Below are 21472 nucleotides of genomic sequence, written 5' to 3'. Positions count from 1 at the left end.
CACCCTGCTCCGCCCACCTCTAGGAGGCCCCCTGTAACCCGTTTTCTCAGTCCCCTTCACCCTGGAATGTTTAGTCCCGCCCCCCTCTGTTAGTAGGTTGACAATACATTATAATTCTAACACAGTTCACACATTTATACTGTATTTGGGGTGAAATCCTTTAGTCATTATTCTTAAAATACAAATTAATCTAACAGGAATACACCACTGTATTTAGATAGGTCAGATGTGTAAGGTCCATGTTTTGTAGCTTGTAATATAGAATTGAATAGGATATCTGTGGCTTACACACCCTACTCCACTGGTTGGATAGGGTCAATGTGTTCTTACAGTTGATGTCTATTTCCACTGCTTTTGTTGCTATGCCTTTCTTGTCTGTGTTTCCCTAATAGCCTGAGGTCTCATATCCGAGGAAGTTTCCTTTCATTGAGCCTAATCTTTCTATGATAAAGGACTGAGTGTCGCTACAGTAGCGTGCGTGTGTGTGTCCCTTCCTAATCAAGCAGCCAAATGCTTTCATCCTACCTGTGTGTAATCGAGTCGGCTGCCAGTATTGAATGTTATCACGCTATAATAGAAAATGCTTAAAGATCCACTATCTCCGGAAAAAAGAGTCTACCGAGAGAATATCAGTATCTTAACCCACCCCAACCAATTCTGTTGAATTTGGACAATGAATCTATCTCTATTTTTCTCTAAAGGGTTCATCAGTCAAATGCAAACCACATGGTTAAGTTATACATTAGTATTGTTTGTGTGGGGAATCTTCATAATCAGGGATGAGATAACTAGAGCACATGGAAGCGTAAAATATTATCTCTGAAGTCACATTGTATTGAAATAGCTAATACTTGGACATCTCATCCACACCCAGCCTGGTGAGAGGGATCCAGAGGCAGAGGAGGCCCCAGCACTAGCTCCAGTCCCCACCCCACCCCATCTCCATCCCTGGCCCAGGCAACAGCCCCATCACCAGCCCCGGCCCCAGCTGCCCAGTCCCCCCACATGGTGTCCAGACGAGCCCTCCGGGACATTCAGGGCCTAGAGAACTGTGAAAAGGCCACCCGCGATGCCATGCTCAACTTCAGCTTCTACCTGACCATCGGCAACATGGACGAGGCCTTCAAGTCCATCAAGCTCATCAAGAGGTAAGAGCTTAGTTTTACCACTGGACGACTGACGTCAGACCTGTGCTCTGTTCATCAACAGATAAGAACTTAGGCCTAGATAGTTTTACCAGTGGACTACTGACCTCAGAACTGTGGTCTCTGCTCTGTATACTAACTTAAGGCTACTGAACAGCTGACTTCTTTCTACAGCTATATGCATCACACTGACTGCCGTAGCTCAGCATTTGTGTGTCCATTTGATTTGTATCTGAGTGAGTCTGTCCGTTCATAATATACACTGAGTGTACAAAACATTAGGAACACCTTCCTAATATAGAGTTGCACCCCCTTTTGCCCCCAGAACAGCCTCAATTCCTCAGGGCATGGACTCTACAAGGTGTTGAAAGCGTTCCACAGGGATGCTGGCCCATGTTGACTCCAATGGTTCCCACACATGTGTCAAGTTGGCTGGATATCCTTTGAGTGGTGGGCCATTCTTGATACACACGGGAAACTGTTGAGCGTGAAAAACCCAGCAGCGTTGCAGTTCTTGACACACACAAACCGGTGCGCCTGGCACCTACTACCATACCCCGTTCAAAGGTACTTAAATATTTTGTCTTGCTCATTCACTCTCTGATTAGCACACATACACAATCCATGTCTCAATTGTCTCAACTGTCTCCTCCCCTTCATCTACACTGATTTTGAAGTGGATTTAACAAGTGACATCAATAAGGGATCATAGCTTTCACCTGAATTCACCTGGTCAGTATGTCATGGAAAGAGCAGGTGCTCCTAATTTGTGTATAAATGCTTCACAGAGTTCAAGTAACAGACACATCTCAACATCAACTGTTCAGAGGAGACTGCGTGAATAAGGCCTTAATGGTCGAATTGCTGCAAATAAACCATTACTAAAGGACACCAATAAGAAGAGACTTGCTTGGGCCAAGAAACACGAGCAATGGACATTAGACCGGTGGAAATCTGTCCTTTGGTCTGATGAGTCCTGATGAGATTTTTGGTTCCAACCGCCTTGTCTTTGTGAGACGCAGAGTAGGTGAACGGATTATCTCTGCATGTGTGGTTCCCACCGTGAAGCATGGAGGAGGAGGTGTGATGGGGTGGGGGTACTTTGCTGGTGACATTGTCAGTGATTTAATTAGAATTCAAGGCACACTTAACCAGCATGGCTACCACAGCATTCTGCAGCTATCCCATCTGGTTTGCGCTTAGTGGGACTATCATTTGTTTTTCAACAGGACAATGACCCAACACACCTCCAGGCTGTCTAAGGGCTATTTGACCAAGAACGAGAGTGATGGAGTGCTGCATCAGGTGACCTGGCCTCCACTATCACCCGACCTCAACCCAATTGAGATGGTTTGGGATGAGTCGGACCGCAGAGTGAAGGAAAAGCAGCCAACAAGTGCTCAGCATATGTGGGAACTCATTCAAGACTGTTGGAAAAGCATTCCAGGTGAAGCTGGTTGAGAGAATGCCAAAAGTGTGCAAAGCTGTCATCAAGGCAAAGGGTGGCTACTCTGAAGAAGTAGAAGGTGTTTAGCTTGTCCTGGGGCAAGGCGTCAGCAACTGTTTGGCACAATACTCACGCAGTGCCTTCTCCTATATCCTCATTTTTCTTGATCTCCAGTAGTTTGCACAACTAAGTCAAATGTCTTCCACAGATTATTTTTCACGTCCTCCGTATCCAATTTATTGATGTGATTATGATAGGCTATGGGTCAGGCCCTATTGGTCACATGCATGCGATGTTTACATGTTTTGCGTAAAAAGTGCAAGGGTTTTTAGGGAATGTTTTTCGTAAACAAATTAGAGATTTTGGTAGCAGAACCTTTCAGTCAGAAGCAAGTAAGAAACTAAATGGCTGAAATTATGTTGCAGCTTCAGTACAGACAGCACAATAAACAATTGCTGTGGTGCCTTTTCGCTGCAGTAGGGAGGACAGCGAGACGTGTGCCAGTCACACAAGCACTTGCTGTCATTTGTTTTAACACAGTGTGACCAGCTGACTCTCTTTTTTGAGTCATTTGTGTGTCCTCATTATTTAATCAAACAGTGTGCTTCAAGCTTCAGACAAGCTCAGTGCATATCTAGTTGTTTTTATTCAAACACATACTCTAGGTGTCTGTCTATATATGGAAAACTAAGTTTAAACATTTTGACCAATCGATTGGTCGAAAGAACAGGACGACTCTCGGTCGACCAAGATTTATTTTAGTCGTGGACAGCCCTAGTATCGTGATAATATTGTATTGTGTGGTCCCTGGCAATTCCCAGCCCTAGTGTGTGTGTGTGTGTGTGTGTGTGTGTGTGTGTGTGTGTGTGTGTGTGTGTGTGTGTGTGTGTGTGTGTGTGTGTACTGTATGCTATGGTAAGGGGATGTGCTTCTCTAAACACATGGTGACACACAAATCCCTTGTCCCTGTTTGTTTCTAAAGGAGTGCCATTTCCATCCCATTCATTTAGCCAAACAGAGAAATAGGTCAGAGAGGGTGTGTGTGTGTGTGTGACCTAAGTGTAGCCTGGATGTCATCTATAAAGGAATACGTGACTCTGGGCACTCCAATCCTAAATTCCCCAGAAGTACTGCTTTGAGCACGTACTCCTATTCAAATACATCTGAAAACACAAACATAAGGGGAAATAGCATATCCTAGCTAGCCGGATATGACACTGAGTTTAATAGGTGTGATGACGGTTTCAGTGATATCCACAAGGACAGCTATTTTCAAAGGATAGTCACTGGAGGCATTGTGTTCGATTCCTGCATATCCCCACCCACAGGATGATGCACTTCCTGTTCTATGTGTCACCACATTTAGTGGAATTAAATTTCTGTCCGAATTTTACAAATTCTCATCAGTCATAAAACAGGAGCAGCACGAAGCAGCTAGCAACAACAGCTAAGCTAGCAACCTAAAACGTTTTACAGCATTTCTCTCCCGTTCTACTGGTTTTCATATCAACTTTCTTTCGTTGTCCAGAAGCCAAAGGCACAATCCTAGTCATATTAACAACCCATCCTAGTTGTTTCATATTTACATTTTCCCTATTTCTAACGGAGATGTTCATCTCTGTCACATGAAACGGCTCGCATCAGGTGCGTCTTCTAGAACAGTGTTTTCCCACAAATTCATTACAGTAGTTGCATGTTCAATAATATGAGAGGCTTGCTATTGTCACATGTTTTTTAAGCTCTTAATGAAAAATGTCTGCTCCTTCCATGCACAGTATAGTATTTTCTGTTGGTCACGTCATTTTACTGTTTGGAAAGAATTTAACCGTTTGTTAACGGGTAATACAGGTTGGTTAGTTGGCAACAAAATTGACCAAAATTTGCATTCCTAATAAGATTTGCTATACCTCAACTTAATAGGTCAGGCATTCATAGTCTAAACTCATATTTCTAACTCAGGGGTTTTCAGCCAGGGGTCTGCGGACGTACTGCAGGGGGACCACGAAAAAATATATATATATATTAAAAAAAAGAAGGAAAATGTATATTTTTATTTAAATGTTTTTATGAATATCGCTAGCAACAACGTAATAGACACATTTTCAATGACATACCTACAGTAGAAAATAGGAGAATATCTTCTTTCTAATGATGTCAACTTTATTTCTCAACTCCTAATATTGAGCAAATTACACTAATTGGAGCTAATTACTTACTGGAGTATCTGACAATGGTCGCATTCCCGTGCTCAGACGTTGCATGCATCAACCAATGGTTTCGTGCCACATAATCAACTGTGCCGTCAGGCACCAGATTGCTATAACATGATGTGGATAGCTGATAAAATATCTATCCAGGTGTTGTAAGATTTGACATGCGCCAGCAACGCTGGGCAGAGGAACGCGGCCATAGGCTTTGAAAAAGCATCCTGCAGTACCGCTGGCTGCTGTTAAGCTTTCTTGACGTAATATATATATATATATATTTTTTTTTTTTTTTGCCAACACATGGCTAACATTTGTTTAACCAGATAAACAGCTGCTATTAGCGAAAATGTGTTTGGAGTTACCTTTCTATCGAATAGGCTATGTTAGAGTTTATAATGTAAAAATAAAATAAAATATTGACCATATCTATTCATTTTAAAATGTTTATAACTTCTTCTTGCCATTCACCTGATGATAATACAAGGCATGTGAAAAAAAGTAATGTTTTGTTAACATACACTGAGTGTACAAAACATTAGGAACACCTTCCAAATATTGAGTTGCACCTCTTTTCCCCCAGAACAGCCTCAATTCGTTGACGCATGGACTACAAGGTGTTGAAAGCGTTCCACAAGGATGCTGGTCCATGTTGACTACAATGCTTCCCACAGTTGTGTCAAGTAGTCTGGATGTCCTTTGGGTAGCGGACCATTCTTGATACACGCGGGAAACTGTTGAGCGTGAAAAACCCAGCAGTGTTGCAGTTCTTGACACACTCAAACCGGTGCGCCTGGCACCTACTACCATACCCCGTTCAAAGGCACAAAAATATTTTGTCTTGCCAATTTACCCTCTGAATGGCACACATACACAATCCATGTGTCAAGGCTTAAAAATATTTGAAGTGGATTTACCAGGTGACATCAATAATGGATTATAGCGTTCACCTGAATTCACCAGGTCAGTCTGTCATGGAAAGAGCAGGTGTTCCTAATTTTATGTACACTCAGTGTATGATGGGGGTCCTTGGGTCGCCGGTTTGTCTGGGCGGGGGTCCCTAGACAAGAAAAGGTTGAAGACCCCCTTGAAGAATGCCTCTCTCTCTGAGACATAATGAAGTAGTATGTTATACTGATGCAGTATGTCAGCTACAGTGTGGAATGTCTCTGCTCAGTCCAGACCCCCAGTGCCATTTCCTGTCATTCATGTTGTCCTTGACTCCATGTGACACGCTACAGGGTTATCGCTCCATGTGAATAGAAGCCTTCACTTACTAAATTTCCATTGCCATCGTCCATCTATTTACAGGGGTAATGCTTCATCTTTTCCATTTCCGAGTCAGAAAAAACACTTGAGGAAGTCTCCAGAAGTACAGCTAGACTGATGTATTATGGCAATGGTCACAAGTACAGTGATTGTTGTAGTGAAGTCACAAGTTTGGACTGTATCTCTTTGGCAAAGCTCTAACTTTCTTTATGAGAAAAAAAGTACACTAGTCTAACACTATTTAATAGGTCACACAATATGTCTTGGTATTTTGACAATGCTTATCAGTGATTGTGAGTTAGCCTATACAGTGGGGAAAAAAAGTATTTAGTCAGCCACCAATTGTGCAAGTTCTCCCACTTAAAAAGATGAGAGAGGCCTGTAATTTTCATCATAGGTACACGTCAACTATGACAGACAAATTGAGGAAAAAAATTCCAGAAAATCACATTGTAGGATTTTTTATGAATTTATTTGCAAATTATGGTGGAAAATAAGTATTTGGTCACCTACAAACAAGCAAGATTTCTGGCTCTCACAGACCTGTAACTTCTTCTTTAAGAGGCTCCTCTGTCCTCCACTCGTTACCTGTATTAATGGCACCTGTTTGAACTTGTTATCAGTATAAAAGACACCTGTCCACAACCTCAAACAGTCACACTCCAAACTCCACTATGGCCAAGACCAAAGAGCTGTCAAAGGACACCAGAAACAAAATGGTAGACCTGCACCAGGCTGGGAAGACTGAATCTGCAATAGGTAAGCAGCTTGGTTTGAAGAAATCAACTGTGGGAGCAATTATTAGGAAATGGAAGACATACAAGACCACTGATAGTCTCCCTCGATCTGGGGCTCCACGCAAGATCTCACCCCGTGGGGTCAAAATGATCACAAGAACGGTGAGCAAAAATCCCAGAACCACACGGGGGGACCTAGTGAATGACCTGCAGAGAGCTGGGACCAAAGTAACAAAGCCTACCATCAGTAACACACTACGCCGCCAGGGACTCAAATCCTGCAGTGTCCCCCTGCTTAAGCCAGTACATGTCCAGGCCCGTCTGAAGTTTGCTAGAGTGCATTTGGATGATCCAGAAGAGGATTGGGAGAATGTCATATGGTCAGATGAAACCAAAATAGAACTTTTTGGTAAAAACTCAACTCGTCGTGTTTGAAGGACAAAGAATGCTGAGTTGCATCCAAAGAACACCATACCTACTGTGAAGCATGGGGGTGGAAACATCATGCTTTGGGGCTGTTTTTCTGCAAAGGGACCAGGACGACTGATCCATGTAAAGAAAAGAATGAATGGGGCCATGTATCATGAGATTTTGAGTGAAAACCTCCTTCCATCAGCAAGGGCATTGAAGATGAAACGTGGCTGGGTCTTTCAGCATGACAATGATCCCAAACACACCGCCTGGGCAATGAAGGAGTGGCTTCGTAAGAAGCATTTCAAGTTCCTGGAGTGGCCTAGCCAGTCTCCAGATCTCAACCCCATAGAAAATCTTTGGAGGGAGTTGAAAGTCCGTGTTGCCCAGCGACAGCCCCAAAACATCACTGCTCTAGAGGAGATCTGCATGGAGGAATGGGCCAAAATACCAGCAACAGTGTGTGAAAACCTTGTGAAGACTTACAGAAAACATTTGACCTGTGTCATTGCCAACAAAGGGTATATAACAAAGTATTGAGAAACTTTTGTTATTGACCAAATACTTATTTTCCACCATAATTTGCAAATAAATTCATAAAAAATCTTACAATGTGATTTTCTGGAATTTTTTTCCTCAATTTGTCTGTCATAGTTGACGTGTACCTATGATGAAAATTACAGGCCTCTCTCATCTTTTTAAGTGGGAGAACTTGCACAATTGGTGGCTGACTAAATACTTTTTTTCCCCACTGTACGTTAACTATATTTATAGGCTATTTCATATAATTCTTTGTAGATGCATGACTCCTTCAAAGCACTTTACCCTTCACTAGAAGCTTAATTTAGGGGCAACTATCTCAGTATTGCCTGAATCAATATAGAGACTTTTCACTAGATTAGCAATAGAAAACACTTGGGTGTAGATCAGGACCACCGTGTAACATAGGCTAATTACTTTTACAACTGTAATGTATTGTGTTCATTGTTCATCAGTAAGCCCTAATGCATTTGAGTCTTTAGACTCTTGTCACAGTTTTTTAAAGTAACTTTAAATATTTTCTAACCATTACCCTCCCTCATAGTATTTAATAAAAAGCATATGTTTGAAGAAAACCACCACAAAAACATACAGGCGGCCTGTATTTATTTATTGAAAAACAATCAATGGCAAGGGAATATTGGGGCATTTCCTCTTTTCTATTCTCTTCTCTGCTTCACCTACTCAAAGTCAGCCTTCTCCTCTTTGGTCGCCTCCTCCAAGACCACCTCCTTCTGCTCCTTCGTCTCCTCCAAGCACCTGCACCTCCTCATGCTCCAGGCTGCCATACTGCTCCTGGTACCCCTGGAAGAGCCCATGTGCCTCTTCCTCCACCTCCTCTGGGTGCTCCACCTTCCAGCGCAGACCCTCCAGGTGGCCTGCAGCTTCCGGGCTCGGTCAAACACCTCGTCCCCCTTGGGCCGCAGCTCCTCTGCCTTATCAATGATGGTTGTCTGTAAGCCAGTGCATTGGTCCAGTCTTTCCTCCTTAGCCAGGAAAACGGTCTCCAGCTTGGGCAGGTTGTCTTCGTTCTCGCGGACCTCCTCTGCCCTCTGAACAACCCTCTCCTCCCTCAGCACCTCAGTGTGGAGCTGGTAGCACTTCTTCTTCAGCTCTACATTCTCCTCCTCCTGACAGAACAAGAAAACAGAGGAATATAATGAGACAGAGAATCCGTTTCCGCCTCCCAGTTAGATTCGAGAGACGTATTGCAGTAATTATATTGATAAATGACCAAGATGCATCAGAATCAAACTTCAGTCTTAGGTATCATGTCTTCTTACCTGTGCGCAGATCCTCAGGTGCATATTGTACAGAAACATGACGAACGGGTCGTCCATTCTACGAGCAGCCCTAGAAGAACCCTCTGGGGCAGCAAATGCTGTTTGTCGTATGCAAGTTATGCAGGGTATGACCATGGCAGGGGCAGCCATAGGCAGCCAGGGCAGTGAAGCCAGGGGCTGGGCAGCAAGTGTTTGACATCATAAGTTTGAACCAAAACAAACCAATCGAACCAAAACAATTCATAATTGGATTCCTTGACCAAAATGATCTATCGTCATGGATAGTTGGCAACACTAAGCAACGCTAGGCAAAATTGAATTTTGATAAAAAAGCTGGTGTTAGGGTCAGCTGATGACTTACATTGCAAGTCATATCTTTCCTTCTGTCACATCAAAGTCAATCTAACACCAACTTCAATGAAACTTCACACATCTACTCTAAATTTTGGTTTGTGAAGTTTTGCAAGGGTTTTTCACTTTGTGTTGCCAATATTTTGTCTTGCCACAAATACCAGAATTTATAAGAATCATGGACATCCTACACAATAGAACAGTCATTTAAAAAGACAACACCACACATGATTTATAATAATCTTATTTATTATTATTTTAATGCATACTCACTGTTTGGCTTGAAAGTGACTACTCCACGAACAGCTGATTTCCTTGCAGCAATATGATCTAAGATATAATATCAATATTTTAATACAACTGTATACAATTAATTTCAGTACATGTACCACAAGTGAGCAGATTATCAAAAGGAAAGCATCCTTACCAAAATGAGCTCAAATGTTTATGGTATTTACTGTATGTCTGTTGGGCCAATCTGAAATCATCAATGACTGTACATCATATGAATGAATGTCCTGAGGTCTGAGGATCTGAGCAAAATGTGTTGCCAAATTGTCATTAAACACCCTTTGGTGATTTGGATAGAATGAATTAATGTGCATACACTGCACTTGACAACACTGAGTTCTTAAGATAAAGGTAGAAATATGGTACCTAATCGTTAGTTTTTAAGGATACTTTGAATGGATTGAATGGGGTTAACTCATTTTCAAGTCGATGCTAACTCGAGAGTTGTAACCTAAATCACTTTTAATATTAAGAATAATATAAACAATATGCAGGAAATATATATGTTATTACATAAGTACACACAGAACAAAACATGTCAAGATCCAGCTTGATCTCTTCCTAAGCAGGGCGTTTTCAGGGAGTGTTGCTGAGGAAATGCCAATCCAAATTCCAGGTCAAACAAACCTTCAAGCACACCTCGGAGTAATTGGCTTACAGCATGTCTACTAAAATGATACATTCACTACTGCTTATGGTTTTTAACACTGACTTTTCATTCATAATTTTAGCTGGATGTTTTATGGAGACACTATCCTTGCCGCAAGGAGCATTACTCAGTCCAGGACAACATTTGAGTCCATGAGTTGTTGTACATGATAGCCATCACGTGAGAAGATGTAGAACTGTACAACAGTGAAAGCATGTTAGTCCAGCACCGGTAGAGCCATGACAAAACAAGTGTCTTCTGTAGAGTCATTCATTGAGGCACCTGGTCGGGTAAGAATATGAGGAGACAGTCAGAACATTGTCTGTTCTTCAGCGTGTTAGGTAGTCCTTATTGGCGAATGGGGGTCAGGGCTCAGGGGTGCTCAGCAGGGCGACTCCACATAGTCGTTGTCGTGGCGTGGGTGGAAGTTCGACGCCAGCGAGCGGCTGATAACAATGACACGGGGCGTGAGGCAGTCGTCGCGGCGATGCAGGATGTTCCAGATGAGCATGGCGGCGGCCAGAGTGGCCAATAGGCAGGCGGCGATGTCCATGTAGCACGAGTAGGACAGGTGTGTGTACGGGCCGATCCGGTAGAACGTCACCAAGCCGATTACCAGCACAAAACCTGGGCAGGGAGAGCGATAGGGGAGGGTTAATTCAATGAGACCTTAGTCATTTAAAACAGAGATTCCCAAATACTACAAGTGCCTATGTGTATTTCGGTCTTCATATCATACAATTTATTAACTGAATTTCTTTAACAGTGACATTAATGAAGTGGGGATGTAAAATCTCATCTCACTGTTGCTAACTCTTCTAAAATCTTCAAGATTCATTCTAGTCTGCATTTACAGTATATCAGTAATTTCATCACAATTTAAAAGAGCAATACAAATCTATGGGAGGGCTACTGAGATTTCAGCATCGAAGGAAACACACAAGGAAATATGACTGTCATACTTCTCACAAAATCTATCCAAATAAGTTTTAAGGTCATTCTAATGCCTTATTAATTTAATCTTAAAACACATTGTTGTAGCCTACGCCACTATGACCCAGGTCAGAAAGATCACAAAAGAGAGAATACTATTCTCAACATGAGTCAACTATTTCAGTGTTCATCAACAAACATTAGCTTTCTGTTTTTGCCTTTTTTTGGTCACCATCACACTGTAAAGGTTTGGATATGAATTGGTGAAGTAATAACCCCAGTGGGGAATTTAACCATGTCCTCCCAACCAACTGTGTCCTCCCACAAAGTATGACAACATTTGTAACTGAAATTAACCATCACCCACAATGGATTGACCACTAGCCTGGATCTCAAAGAGGAAGTCCATTTCCTAGATGTAAGTAATGCCTGAAGCCAGTCAATAGTTCATCAATATTACTCATCTGGGAGCATGTCCAATCAGGAGTTGGTATAAATACAGTCACCAAAAATACTTGCTGGAAAAAGGGATGATGTGAAGGATATGAATCAGTCAGTTTCCTGTGGCAGGTCAGAAAGCCAGCGCCAGTGCTGGACTAGCGTTATTGAAATGTTGTCTATTTGGCTCTCTCTCTCTATGGGTGATTCCGATTCATAAGCCTGTCTTTATTTATGAGATGATGTCTGTAGGTAATTGTATATATGCCTGTGTGACTTATGAGTGTATGTGTGTGTCTTATGTGAAGGTGTGTCTGCATTTGAGTGCAAGTGTTTGTCCGTCTGTGTGTGTTTAACCTGCCTGACTCCTTTTCTAAGAAACCATAAAGCCCCTCTCCTCCCCAGTCCTGGGGCTCCAGGCTGGGTGGGCTGTGTGAACCGTTTTTGTTTTGGCACAGTCTAATCTCTCTGGCTTCCTTCCTCTTTTTCCTCTTTCTATCCTTCCTTCCCCCCTCTCCACACCCCCCGCTTCAGGTTAGCATATGGGGACGTTAGACACTATCCATCAGGCAGTCAAAGACTTTTCTGAAAGACACTTACAGGGCACTACCCTGAACTTTTTTAGAAGGAGTACGTGTGCGCCTAAATTAAAACATTTTGCCACACACATCAATTTTGGAGCACAATGAAAAATATTTGAGGTAATAAAGCTAGAATCTTGACTTTTTCAAGGCGCACTGGTGCTCCTAAATTAAAATTCCAGGTCGCACAGCAAAATATTTAGCCGTATATGCGAGTAAAATGGTCGCACTATAGAGCCCTGATTGACTGACCTTACTGATTACTACTTGTCCTTCCAATTGATCTACAATTGATATCATTCTTAAACTACAGTACCAGTCAAAAGTTTGGACACACCTACTCATTCCAAAGTTTTTCTTTATTTTTTACTATTTTCTACATTGTAGAATAATAGTGAAGACATCAAAACTATGAAATAACACATATGGGATCATGTAGTAACCAAAAAAGTGTAAAGAAATATAAATATATTTTATATTTGAGATTCTTCAAATAGCCACCCTTTGCCTTGATGACATCTTTGCACACGCTTGGCATTCTCTCAACCAGCTTCACCTGGAATGCTTTTCCAACAGTCTTGAAGGAGTTCCCATATATGCTGAGCAATTGTTGGCAGGTTTTCCTTCACTCTGCGGTCCGACTCATCCCAAACCATCTCAATTGGGTTGAGGTCGGGGGATTGTGGAGGCCAGGTCATCTGATGCAGCACTCCATCACTCTCCTTCTTGGTAAAATAGCCCTTACACAGCCTGGAGGTGTGTTGGGTCATTGTCCTGTTGTTAAACAAATGATAGTCCCACTAAGCCCAAACCAGATGGGATGGCGTATCACTGCAGAATGCTGTAGTAGCCATGCTGGTTAAGTGTGCCTTCAATTCTAAATAAATCACAGACAGTCACCAGCAAAGCACCCCCACACCATAACACCTCCTCATCCATGCTTTACGGTGGGAAATACACATGCGGAGATAATCCGTTCACCCACACGCGTCTCACAAGGCCACGGCGGTTGGAACCAAAAATCTCAAATTTGGACTCCAGACCAAAGGACACATTTCCACCGGTCTAATGTCCATTGCTCGTGTTTCTTGGCCCAAGCAGGTCTCTTCTGCTTATTGGTTTCCTTTAGTAGTGGTTTCTTTGCAGCAATTCAACAATGAAGGCCTGTTTCACACGGTCTCCTCTGAACAGTTGGTGTTGAGATGTGTCTGTGACTTCCACTCTGTGAAGCATTTATTTGGGCTGTAATTTCTGAGGCTGGTAACTCTAATGAACTTATCCTCTGCAGCAGAGGTAACTCTGGGTCTTCCATTCCTGTGGCAGTCCTCATGAGAGCCAGTTTCATCATAGCGCTTGATGGTTTTTGCGACTGCACTTGCAGAAACTGTTCTGTATTGACTGACCTTCATGTCTTAAAGTAATGATGGACTGTTGATTCTCTTTGCTTATTTGAGCTGTTCTTGCCATAATATGGACTTTGTATTTTACCAAATAGGGCTATCTTCTGTCTACCTTGTCACAACACAACTGATTTGGCTCAAACACATTAAGAAGGAAATAAATTCCACAAATTAACTTTTAAGAGGCACACCTGTGAATTGAAATGCATTCCAGGTGACTATCTCATGAAGCTGGTTGAGAGAATGCCAAGAGTGTGCAAAGCTGTCATCAAGGCAAAGTGTGGCTATTTGAAGAATCTCAAATATAGAAGATATTTTGATTTGTTTAACACTTTTTTTTGGTTACTACATGATTCCATATGTGTTATTTCATTTCATTTTGATGTCTTCACTATTATTCTACAATGTAAAAATAAAGAAAAACCCTTGAATGAGTAGGTGTGTCCAAACTTTTGACTGGTAGAGTATGTCATGCCTGGATGAGTTAGCACTATTACATTAATAGAAAATCATTGGTATGTAAACCAGCCCACTAAATGCCCATAACTTAATTTGCGGTGCACTCAACTGTGGTGTGAAGTCACCCACAAGACTAAGAGGTCCAGGCTTTCAAATTCCCTGACTTCTTAGCCTGTCGCTTTTGACTTGCTTTTCTCTTCCTCCAGAAAGAAGCACATTTTCTCCCGGTATTGTTATTTATAGAAGTGCCATTGCCCCGTTGTGTAGGGGAGACACAATAGCCAAGGCCACAGTTTGGGTGTGGTGCCAGCTGTACAAACCCCCCCCCCCCCCAAAGATGGTCGTCGTCCCCCCTGATTAGGTGCAACAGAGTGTGAACATGAATCTCTAACCCTTCACCTTTGACCCGCTGATCCTGACTCATAGCTCTCTCCATTCCGTCACACATTCCTGAGCATATCAGTCTCAGGGGGTGAAAACAGGCCAGTGTTATACTCAGCCAAGGCTTAGACCTGCTGCCGATACCAGTGTTGAGATATCACTGAATGGAATTGGATATTGTTATCCCACTGTCTGCATGTGATAGCTGAGGTTTTTGGCTCATCTGAAAACGCAAACAAAACATATTTTCCCAAGAAAGACTGGCTGCTGGTAAAAATAACTCCCATTCACAGCAGAGAGAGAGAGAGGCCAATTCTCAGTGGGGAAGGAGAGGAACGAGGGATGAATTGTGGAGGTATACTAAACTGACCCGAACTCAGGAAATGAAGGCCTTTTACACTTGGGCCTAGATTAAGTGAAGGCATTGGTAATGCTGGGAAATCACTGAGCTTGCTGGTTTTCAACTATATTGTAAATAATGTCTAGATGTTTTTTTCCAGTGGAGATTAAGTTCATGAATTGCCTGGCTGGGCTGTGGGACAGTGGATGCGCATTGATTATTCAAATGTTAAGTTAATAGGCATTACCCCAGGATTATTGTGAATAACTAACGTTTATCAACCAATCAGCATCCATGATCCTCCCCCCACCCCACCTTTGCCCTCAGAACAGCCTCAATTCGTCGGGGCATGGACTCTACAAGGTGTCGAAAGTGTTCCACAGGGATGCTGGCCCATGTTGACTCCAATGCTTCCCAGTTGTGTCAAGTTGGGTGAATGCCCTTTGGGTGGTGGACGATTCTTGATACACACTGTTGAGCATGAAAAACCCAGCAGCGTTGCAGTTCTTGACACAAACCGGTGCGCCTGCCATCTACTACCATACCCCGTTCAAATGCACTTAAATATTTTGTCTTGCCCATTCACCCTGGCACACTTACACAATCCATGTCTCAATTGTCTCGAGACTTAAAAATCCTTCTTTAACCTGTCTTCTCTCCTTCATCTACACTGATTGAAATGGATTTAACAAGTGACATCAATAAGGGATCATAGCTTTCAACTGGATTCACCTGGTCAGTCTATGTCATGGAAAGAGCAGGGGTTCTTAATGTTTTGTATACTCAGTGTATAATAAGCCAATGAGGAGCCTTGGGAACACTGATACCTAGTAACCATTGTTATCTCTTCTGCCTTGAAGTCCTCACCAAGGATCATCGCAAGTCATCTATTTTTCTACTCAGTCTTGTTGGCCAAATATGGTGAAGTCTTCAGATAGTGGCATATGAGTACAAAGGAAGATGCCATTTTTCCAGCAGCATGTATTTTTAGCTGGTGGAAGTAGGTGTGTATGTGTCTGTCTGACTCATTAGTCATGTCACTATTCTTACTAATGTCAACAGCTACCGACAACCGCCCTAAATATCCATACCTAATTATTCTGCCATTGTATTAAAGGGATAATCCACCCCAAACCACTAATTTCTATGATTAACAGTGTTAAATAACACTAATATGCAAAAAACTATATTTTTTGTGAACAGCAAATGTTTCATTTTGTTGTTATAACAAGGTTGGTAACAACACGAGTGCAGAGTATGTTGCTATGGCAACAACAGCCCTTTCCCACATTTCCCACAGACAAACAGGGCGCATTGCGAGATGGTACTTGAAGGAGAAACTGAGTTGAATCATTTGGTACACTGTTTAGATTGAGCACATCTAAGCAAAGTATATACTTTTTCATAACGTTATAAATGGATGGATGTGTTCTAGACAAGAATGCCCATACCATCTATTGGCTGATTTGGTGATCTGGAGTGCAGGTAATTATTTTAAAAGCGTTATAAAATGTGATAGTGTGTTATCCCCTATCTCCAGTGACGAGAACCATGTACAGTGCATTCGGAAAGTATTCAGACCACTTCCCTTTATCCACATTTTGTTATGTGTCAGCCTTATTCTAAAATTGATTAAATAAAAACATTTCCTCATACACACAATACCCCATAATTACAAAGCGAAAACAAGTTTTTAGATTTTTTTGCAAATGTATTAAAATTTAAAAAACCGAAATACCTTATTTACATATTCAGACCCTTTGCTATTACATTTTACATTTGAGTCATTTATCAGACGCTCTTATCCAGAGCAACTTTCAGTTAGTGAGTGCATACATATTTTTTTCATACTGGCCCCCCGTGGGAAACGAACCCACAACCGTGGCGTTGCAAGCGCCATGCTCTACCAACTGAGCTACAGGAGGCCTATGCCTCCTATGAGACTCGAAATAGAGCTCAGGTGCATCCTGTTTCCATTCATCATCCTTGATATGTTTCTACAACTTGATTGGAGTCCACCTGTGGTAAATTCATTTGATTGGGCATGACTTGGAAAGGCACACACCTGTCTATATAAGGGCCCACAGTTGACAGTGCATGTTAGAGCAAAAACCAAGCCATGAGGTCGAAGGAATTGTCCGTAGAGCTCCGAGACAGGATTGTGTCGAGGCATAGATCTGGAGAAGGGTAATTTTGCAGCGTTGAAGGTCCCCAAGAACACAGTGGCCATCATTCTTAAATGGAAGAAGTTTGGAATCCCCAAGACTCTTCCTAGAGCTGGCCGCCTGCCCAAACTAAGCAATCGGGGGAGAAGGGCCTTGGTCAGGGAGGTGACCAAGAACCTGATGGTCACTTTGACAGAGCTCCAAAGTTTCTCTGTGGAGATGGGAGAACCTTCCAGAAGGATAACCATCTCTGCAGCACTCCACCAATTAGGCCTTTATGGTAGCGTGGCCAGACGGAAGCTACTCCTCAGTAAAAGGCACGACAGCCCGCTTGGAGTTTGCCAAAAGGCACCTAAAGGGCTCTCAGACCATGAGAAACAAGATTCTCTGGTCTGATGAAACCAAGATTGAACTCTTTGGCCTGAATGCCAAGCGTCACGTCTGGAGGAAACCTGGCACCATCCCTACGGTGAAGCATGGTGGTGGCAGCATCATGCTGTGGGGATGTTTTTCAGCAGCAGGGACTGGGAGACTAGTCAGGATTGAGGGAAAGATGAATGGATCCTGCTCCAGAGCGCTCAGGACCTCAGACTGGGACGAAGGTTCACCTTCCAACATGACAACGACCCTAAGCACACAGCCAAGACAACGCAGGAGTGGCTTCGGGGCAAATCTCTGAATGTCCTTAAGTGGCCCAGCCAGAGCCCGGACTTGAACCCGATCTCTGGAGAGACCTGAAAATAGCTGTGCAGCGACGCTCCCCATCCAACCTGACAGAGCTTGAGAGGATCTGCAGAGAAGAATGGGAGAAACTCCCCAAATACAGGTGTGCCAAGCTTGTAGCATCATACCCAATAAGACTTGAGGCTGTAATTGCTGCCAAAGGTGCTTTAACAAAGTATTGAGTAAAGGGTCTGAATACTTATGTACATTTAATATTTCATTTTTTTTTTCTTCATTGTGAGGTATTGTGTGTAGATTGAGGGGAAAAAACAATTTAATCTATTTTAGAATAAGTCTGTAATGTAACAAAATGTGGAAAGAGTCATGGGGTCTGAATACTTTCCAGATGCTATGATGCGTTCCTACACGATTTCTTGATTTCACAGACGGACCATATCGAAGTGAAATCATGGGGAAAATGTGTATTTTACCCACAGATAGAACATAGGCTTTCACCAAATTGACAGGAGTTTCATGATTTTTATTTCTGGGGGTTGATTATCCCTTTACCATGAGACTTTATTGCATGCCAAACAATAGTTTGGCTCAGCGGGTTCTTTTGGAAGGGGAATCAGTGATTATTTGGGTGGGTCCCATCTAAGACCTTCAGATAAAAGTCCCGGCGATGCGTGCCGAAGAAGCTAGCATTTTATCTCATGTCGAGAGGGGGGCCTTTATTTGCCCATGTTCCTGGACATTCTGTAAACAGGCATAAAAGCTAGGACAAGCTTATCTGGACAGCAGCTGTTCCCACCCTACAGCATTTTTCTACCAACTAACCCAACACACACACAAACGTGCACACACACACACACACACACACACACACACACACACACACACCCTCCCTTCCAGCACACAGTCTGTCCCTGTCGAACTGTCTTTCGTGTCCACTCTCCCCCTCTTTCCTCCTCTGCTCGGGGTTTGCATAACAGGTAGTCGCAGGCATTTCCTCGTCCTGAGCAGGGATATCCTGGCGCCCGACAGTCGCTCCCTGGCTCGCTGCAGCTCCGGCCGACCCACCAGCACCGACTGACGGCCTGCTATATTTAGCCATCAGACCCTTGGATGTTGTGCCCGCTGTGCCACAATACTGCCCGGGCCTGACATCCCTAAACAACAAGCTGTGAGCTCAACAAAACGTGACAACGTCACACTTCCCCAAAAGGGGCACTGGGACAAGGCCATACCCACACTGCCACACGGCCCCCTGGGATGGATGGATTTGCCCACCTCCTCTCCTTCTTCCCATTGCTATTCCTGGTTGTTCTCGTCTTTAATTGACTTTCCAAGAAAATTCTGACTTGGAACGATAAGGGCCGATTCAGGTCTCTTTTTTTTTCATTTTCTGTTTCCTAGTCACACCCCCCCTCAGTTTGATTTTTTTTGGTTCCTCTGGATTTATTTATTATTTTTGTCCTCAAGCCAACCCTCAAAGCTCCAAGGGTTCCTCTTTTGTGCTGCACTGGGGAACAACAAGGGACTTTTATGTTTCTTTGCAGCAACACACTGTGACCATTTTTAGATCTGAGGAACGCTCAGAAAATCCTCAAGCGACTCTATTGAACATTTCAATGTTGAAATCAAAAGCCAGACACCTGCTCATTCACTTTAGATTCCCCACTTTTGTCCCTGCAGTCTCACTTTCTATCTAGTGTATTGGTGTCTTGCTCTGTGCAATAGGTGTTTTATGGTGTGGTTGTCTCTCACTTGTGTATCGGTGTCTGCAGGTCATTAGTGTTTGGGAAAAATGGAACAAAAATGTCCATGGCATGTGTATTTTTGTATGTATCCAAAACAATTGATCAAATTTCACATCTAATTAAACTCTGTGCTTGACCTGCTGCAGTGGTTATGTCAAGGCTTATAAGTGTCTGGTTTCCAGTCGACTGGGGCTGCCACATCTGGCTGCTTGTCTTTGTGCATCATGTCAGAGCCACAGAAACAGGATAGTGTTTCTCAGCCATTTTGTGCCAATGACTGGCAAGCTATTGCCCTTCCTTCCCTTTTTGGAGGACTGCCGACTTTAAAACTATCACTTGAGAACAAAAAACATAGGGTACAGCTAACAATCTCAGAGACTGGTAAACCTCATCCTAGGGTCCAGTGCTGGTCCACGGACCAGAGGTTGCCTACATTGGTCTAGGCTATATGTAGCTTTGGCCATATTGTGCAGTGTATTAAACATATTGGTGTGGATGTATGGTACTCACTGGCCAACTGGAAGAGTGCGGCGATGGCCTCCTCCCACCACTGAGAGTCCTGGGTGACAAAGGGCAGCTCCATCAGGCCCAGCAGGAAGATCAGCTGACCGGCCGTCAGCGCCACCGTGGCCATCAGGTTACACGCTCGCATCATGTCAAACTGCACTGGGTGGAGGGACAGAGAGATGAATTATGAATATGGCAAATTATTATCTCAAACTAAACCAGAGACATTAGGGCAACATCATGTGATGACACCTGTTGATATCAGAGTATATGTGTCATACTAGAGCGATATGCTGATATCAAATAACCAGTCATGAGCTGATCAATGTCATTACAATGATGCATCTTTGTGTGTAGCCTTTATCAAGGGCTTAATGAAATGATTGATTCACAACATTGTTTTTGCATCTGTAGATAATGTTCTATGAGTTCTGAGATTATTTTTGACATGCATGCTGTCCTTAGCTTCTCAATGTTTGTTATAAATCAGTCTAATACAGCCCAGGGGGGTATCTGTTATCACTGAATGAGGTCCCCTTGACTGCTGCTGCTTGTTATGCATTACATTCCTGAACTGTCAACAGCTGGCCTGGGGGTCAGGATCTTGCTGCCTCTGGTTTTGCTATATAGTCCTACATTATCCATCTACTCATACATGCACATCAATTAGGTGCACTCTTAACTATAATGGTTAGGAATGAAGCACACTCATGAAACACAAACGCACACATTATTTCACTTACATTTGACGGTGCTGCGGGACTCCTGGTAGCCTGCGTACTCCGAGCCCCAGCCCAGGCCCTTACACGGCCTCTGAGTCCCCTGACCTCTCCTCCTGGCCCCCACAACCCCAGGTTCATCCCGGCCCCTCTCTCCTCCAGTCACGGGGCACATCCTCCACAGCCCCACGTTGCGCTTGCGTCCATCCTCCAGGGCCTGCAGCACCCAGCTGGGGGTGAAAGCTGCCACGTTGTTGAGGACCAGGGACAGCAGGGCCATCGCCACTGCCGCCACCACCAGCCGCTGCACGGCCATGCGCCGCTGCCCGCCCGCCACCTCTCCCTCTCCCACCTCCCTCTCTTCGTCCCTCTCTTCCTCTCCCGTGCTGCCCTGCCTCTCCTGGGCAGCAACACCAGCGGCGCTCGGGGCACCCCGGTTCTCCTCCTCCTCCACTGCCAGTTAGCTAGTGGCTAATGCTAACCCCAGGCAGTCGCACCGCTGAAGAAAAAAAGGGAATGTGTTGTTAGCTCAGCTAAAGAACATCTCCGTTCATCCTCATTTGTTTTTGGGGGTGGAGGTGGGTTGGTTCAGCCTTCCTCCTCGGAGTGCACAGTGGGCAGGCGTGGGTTAATCCGACCGACACCGAGGTCCATTCCACTGGCTCTGGTGACTGGCTGCAGCTTGACTCTCGCTCTCGAACCTCGCCCCACTATTCTCTCTTCAACCGTCTCTTTTCCACTGCTTTTATCACCCCTTTTCTCTCCACTTCTAATTTCTACTGGCTGCCCTCCTCTC

At 43.6% G+C, this 21472-nt stretch overlaps 1 protein-coding gene across 1 annotated transcript; it reads right to left on the bottom strand.

Annotated features, from left to right (window-relative positions):
* Positions 1–10117: 10117 nt before the first annotated feature.
* LOC311101116 (transmembrane protein 204-like) lies at positions 10118–21126 on the bottom strand. Its single transcript, XM_084142178.1, has 3 exons — positions 20701–21126; positions 19961–20116; positions 10118–10954 (listed from the first exon to the last, which is right to left on the bottom strand). The coding sequence occupies exons 1-3, from the start codon at positions 20990–20992 to the stop codon at positions 10710–10712; spliced, it is 693 nt and encodes a 230-aa protein (XP_083998304.1). The 5' UTR covers positions 20993–21126; the 3' UTR covers positions 10118–10709.
* Between the last annotated feature and the right edge of the window lie 346 nt (positions 21127–21472).

Source organism: Coregonus lavaretus (assembly GCF_964263955.1).
Source record: "Coregonus lavaretus genome assembly, chromosome: 25".
In the NCBI taxonomy this organism is placed as follows: Eukaryota; Metazoa; Chordata; class Actinopteri; order Salmoniformes; family Salmonidae; genus Coregonus; species Coregonus lavaretus.
This window is presented reverse-complemented; position numbering and strand designations above follow the sequence as displayed.

Excerpts from the sequence above, each read along its gene's own strand:
- LOC311101116 (XM_084142178.1), bottom strand. The coding sequence starts at position 20,992 with ATGGCCGTGCAGCGGCTGGTGGTGGCGGCAGTGGCGATGGCCCTGCTG. Across the intron at positions 20,117-20,700 it reads GTCCCGCAGCACCGTCAAAT|TGCAGTTTGACATGATGCGA; the intron begins GTAAGTGAAATA and ends CCCTCCACCCAG. Across the intron at positions 10,955-19,960 it reads CGCACTCTTCCAGTTGGCCA|GTTTTGTGCTGGTAATCGGC; the intron begins GTGAGTACCATA and ends CTCCCTGCCCAG.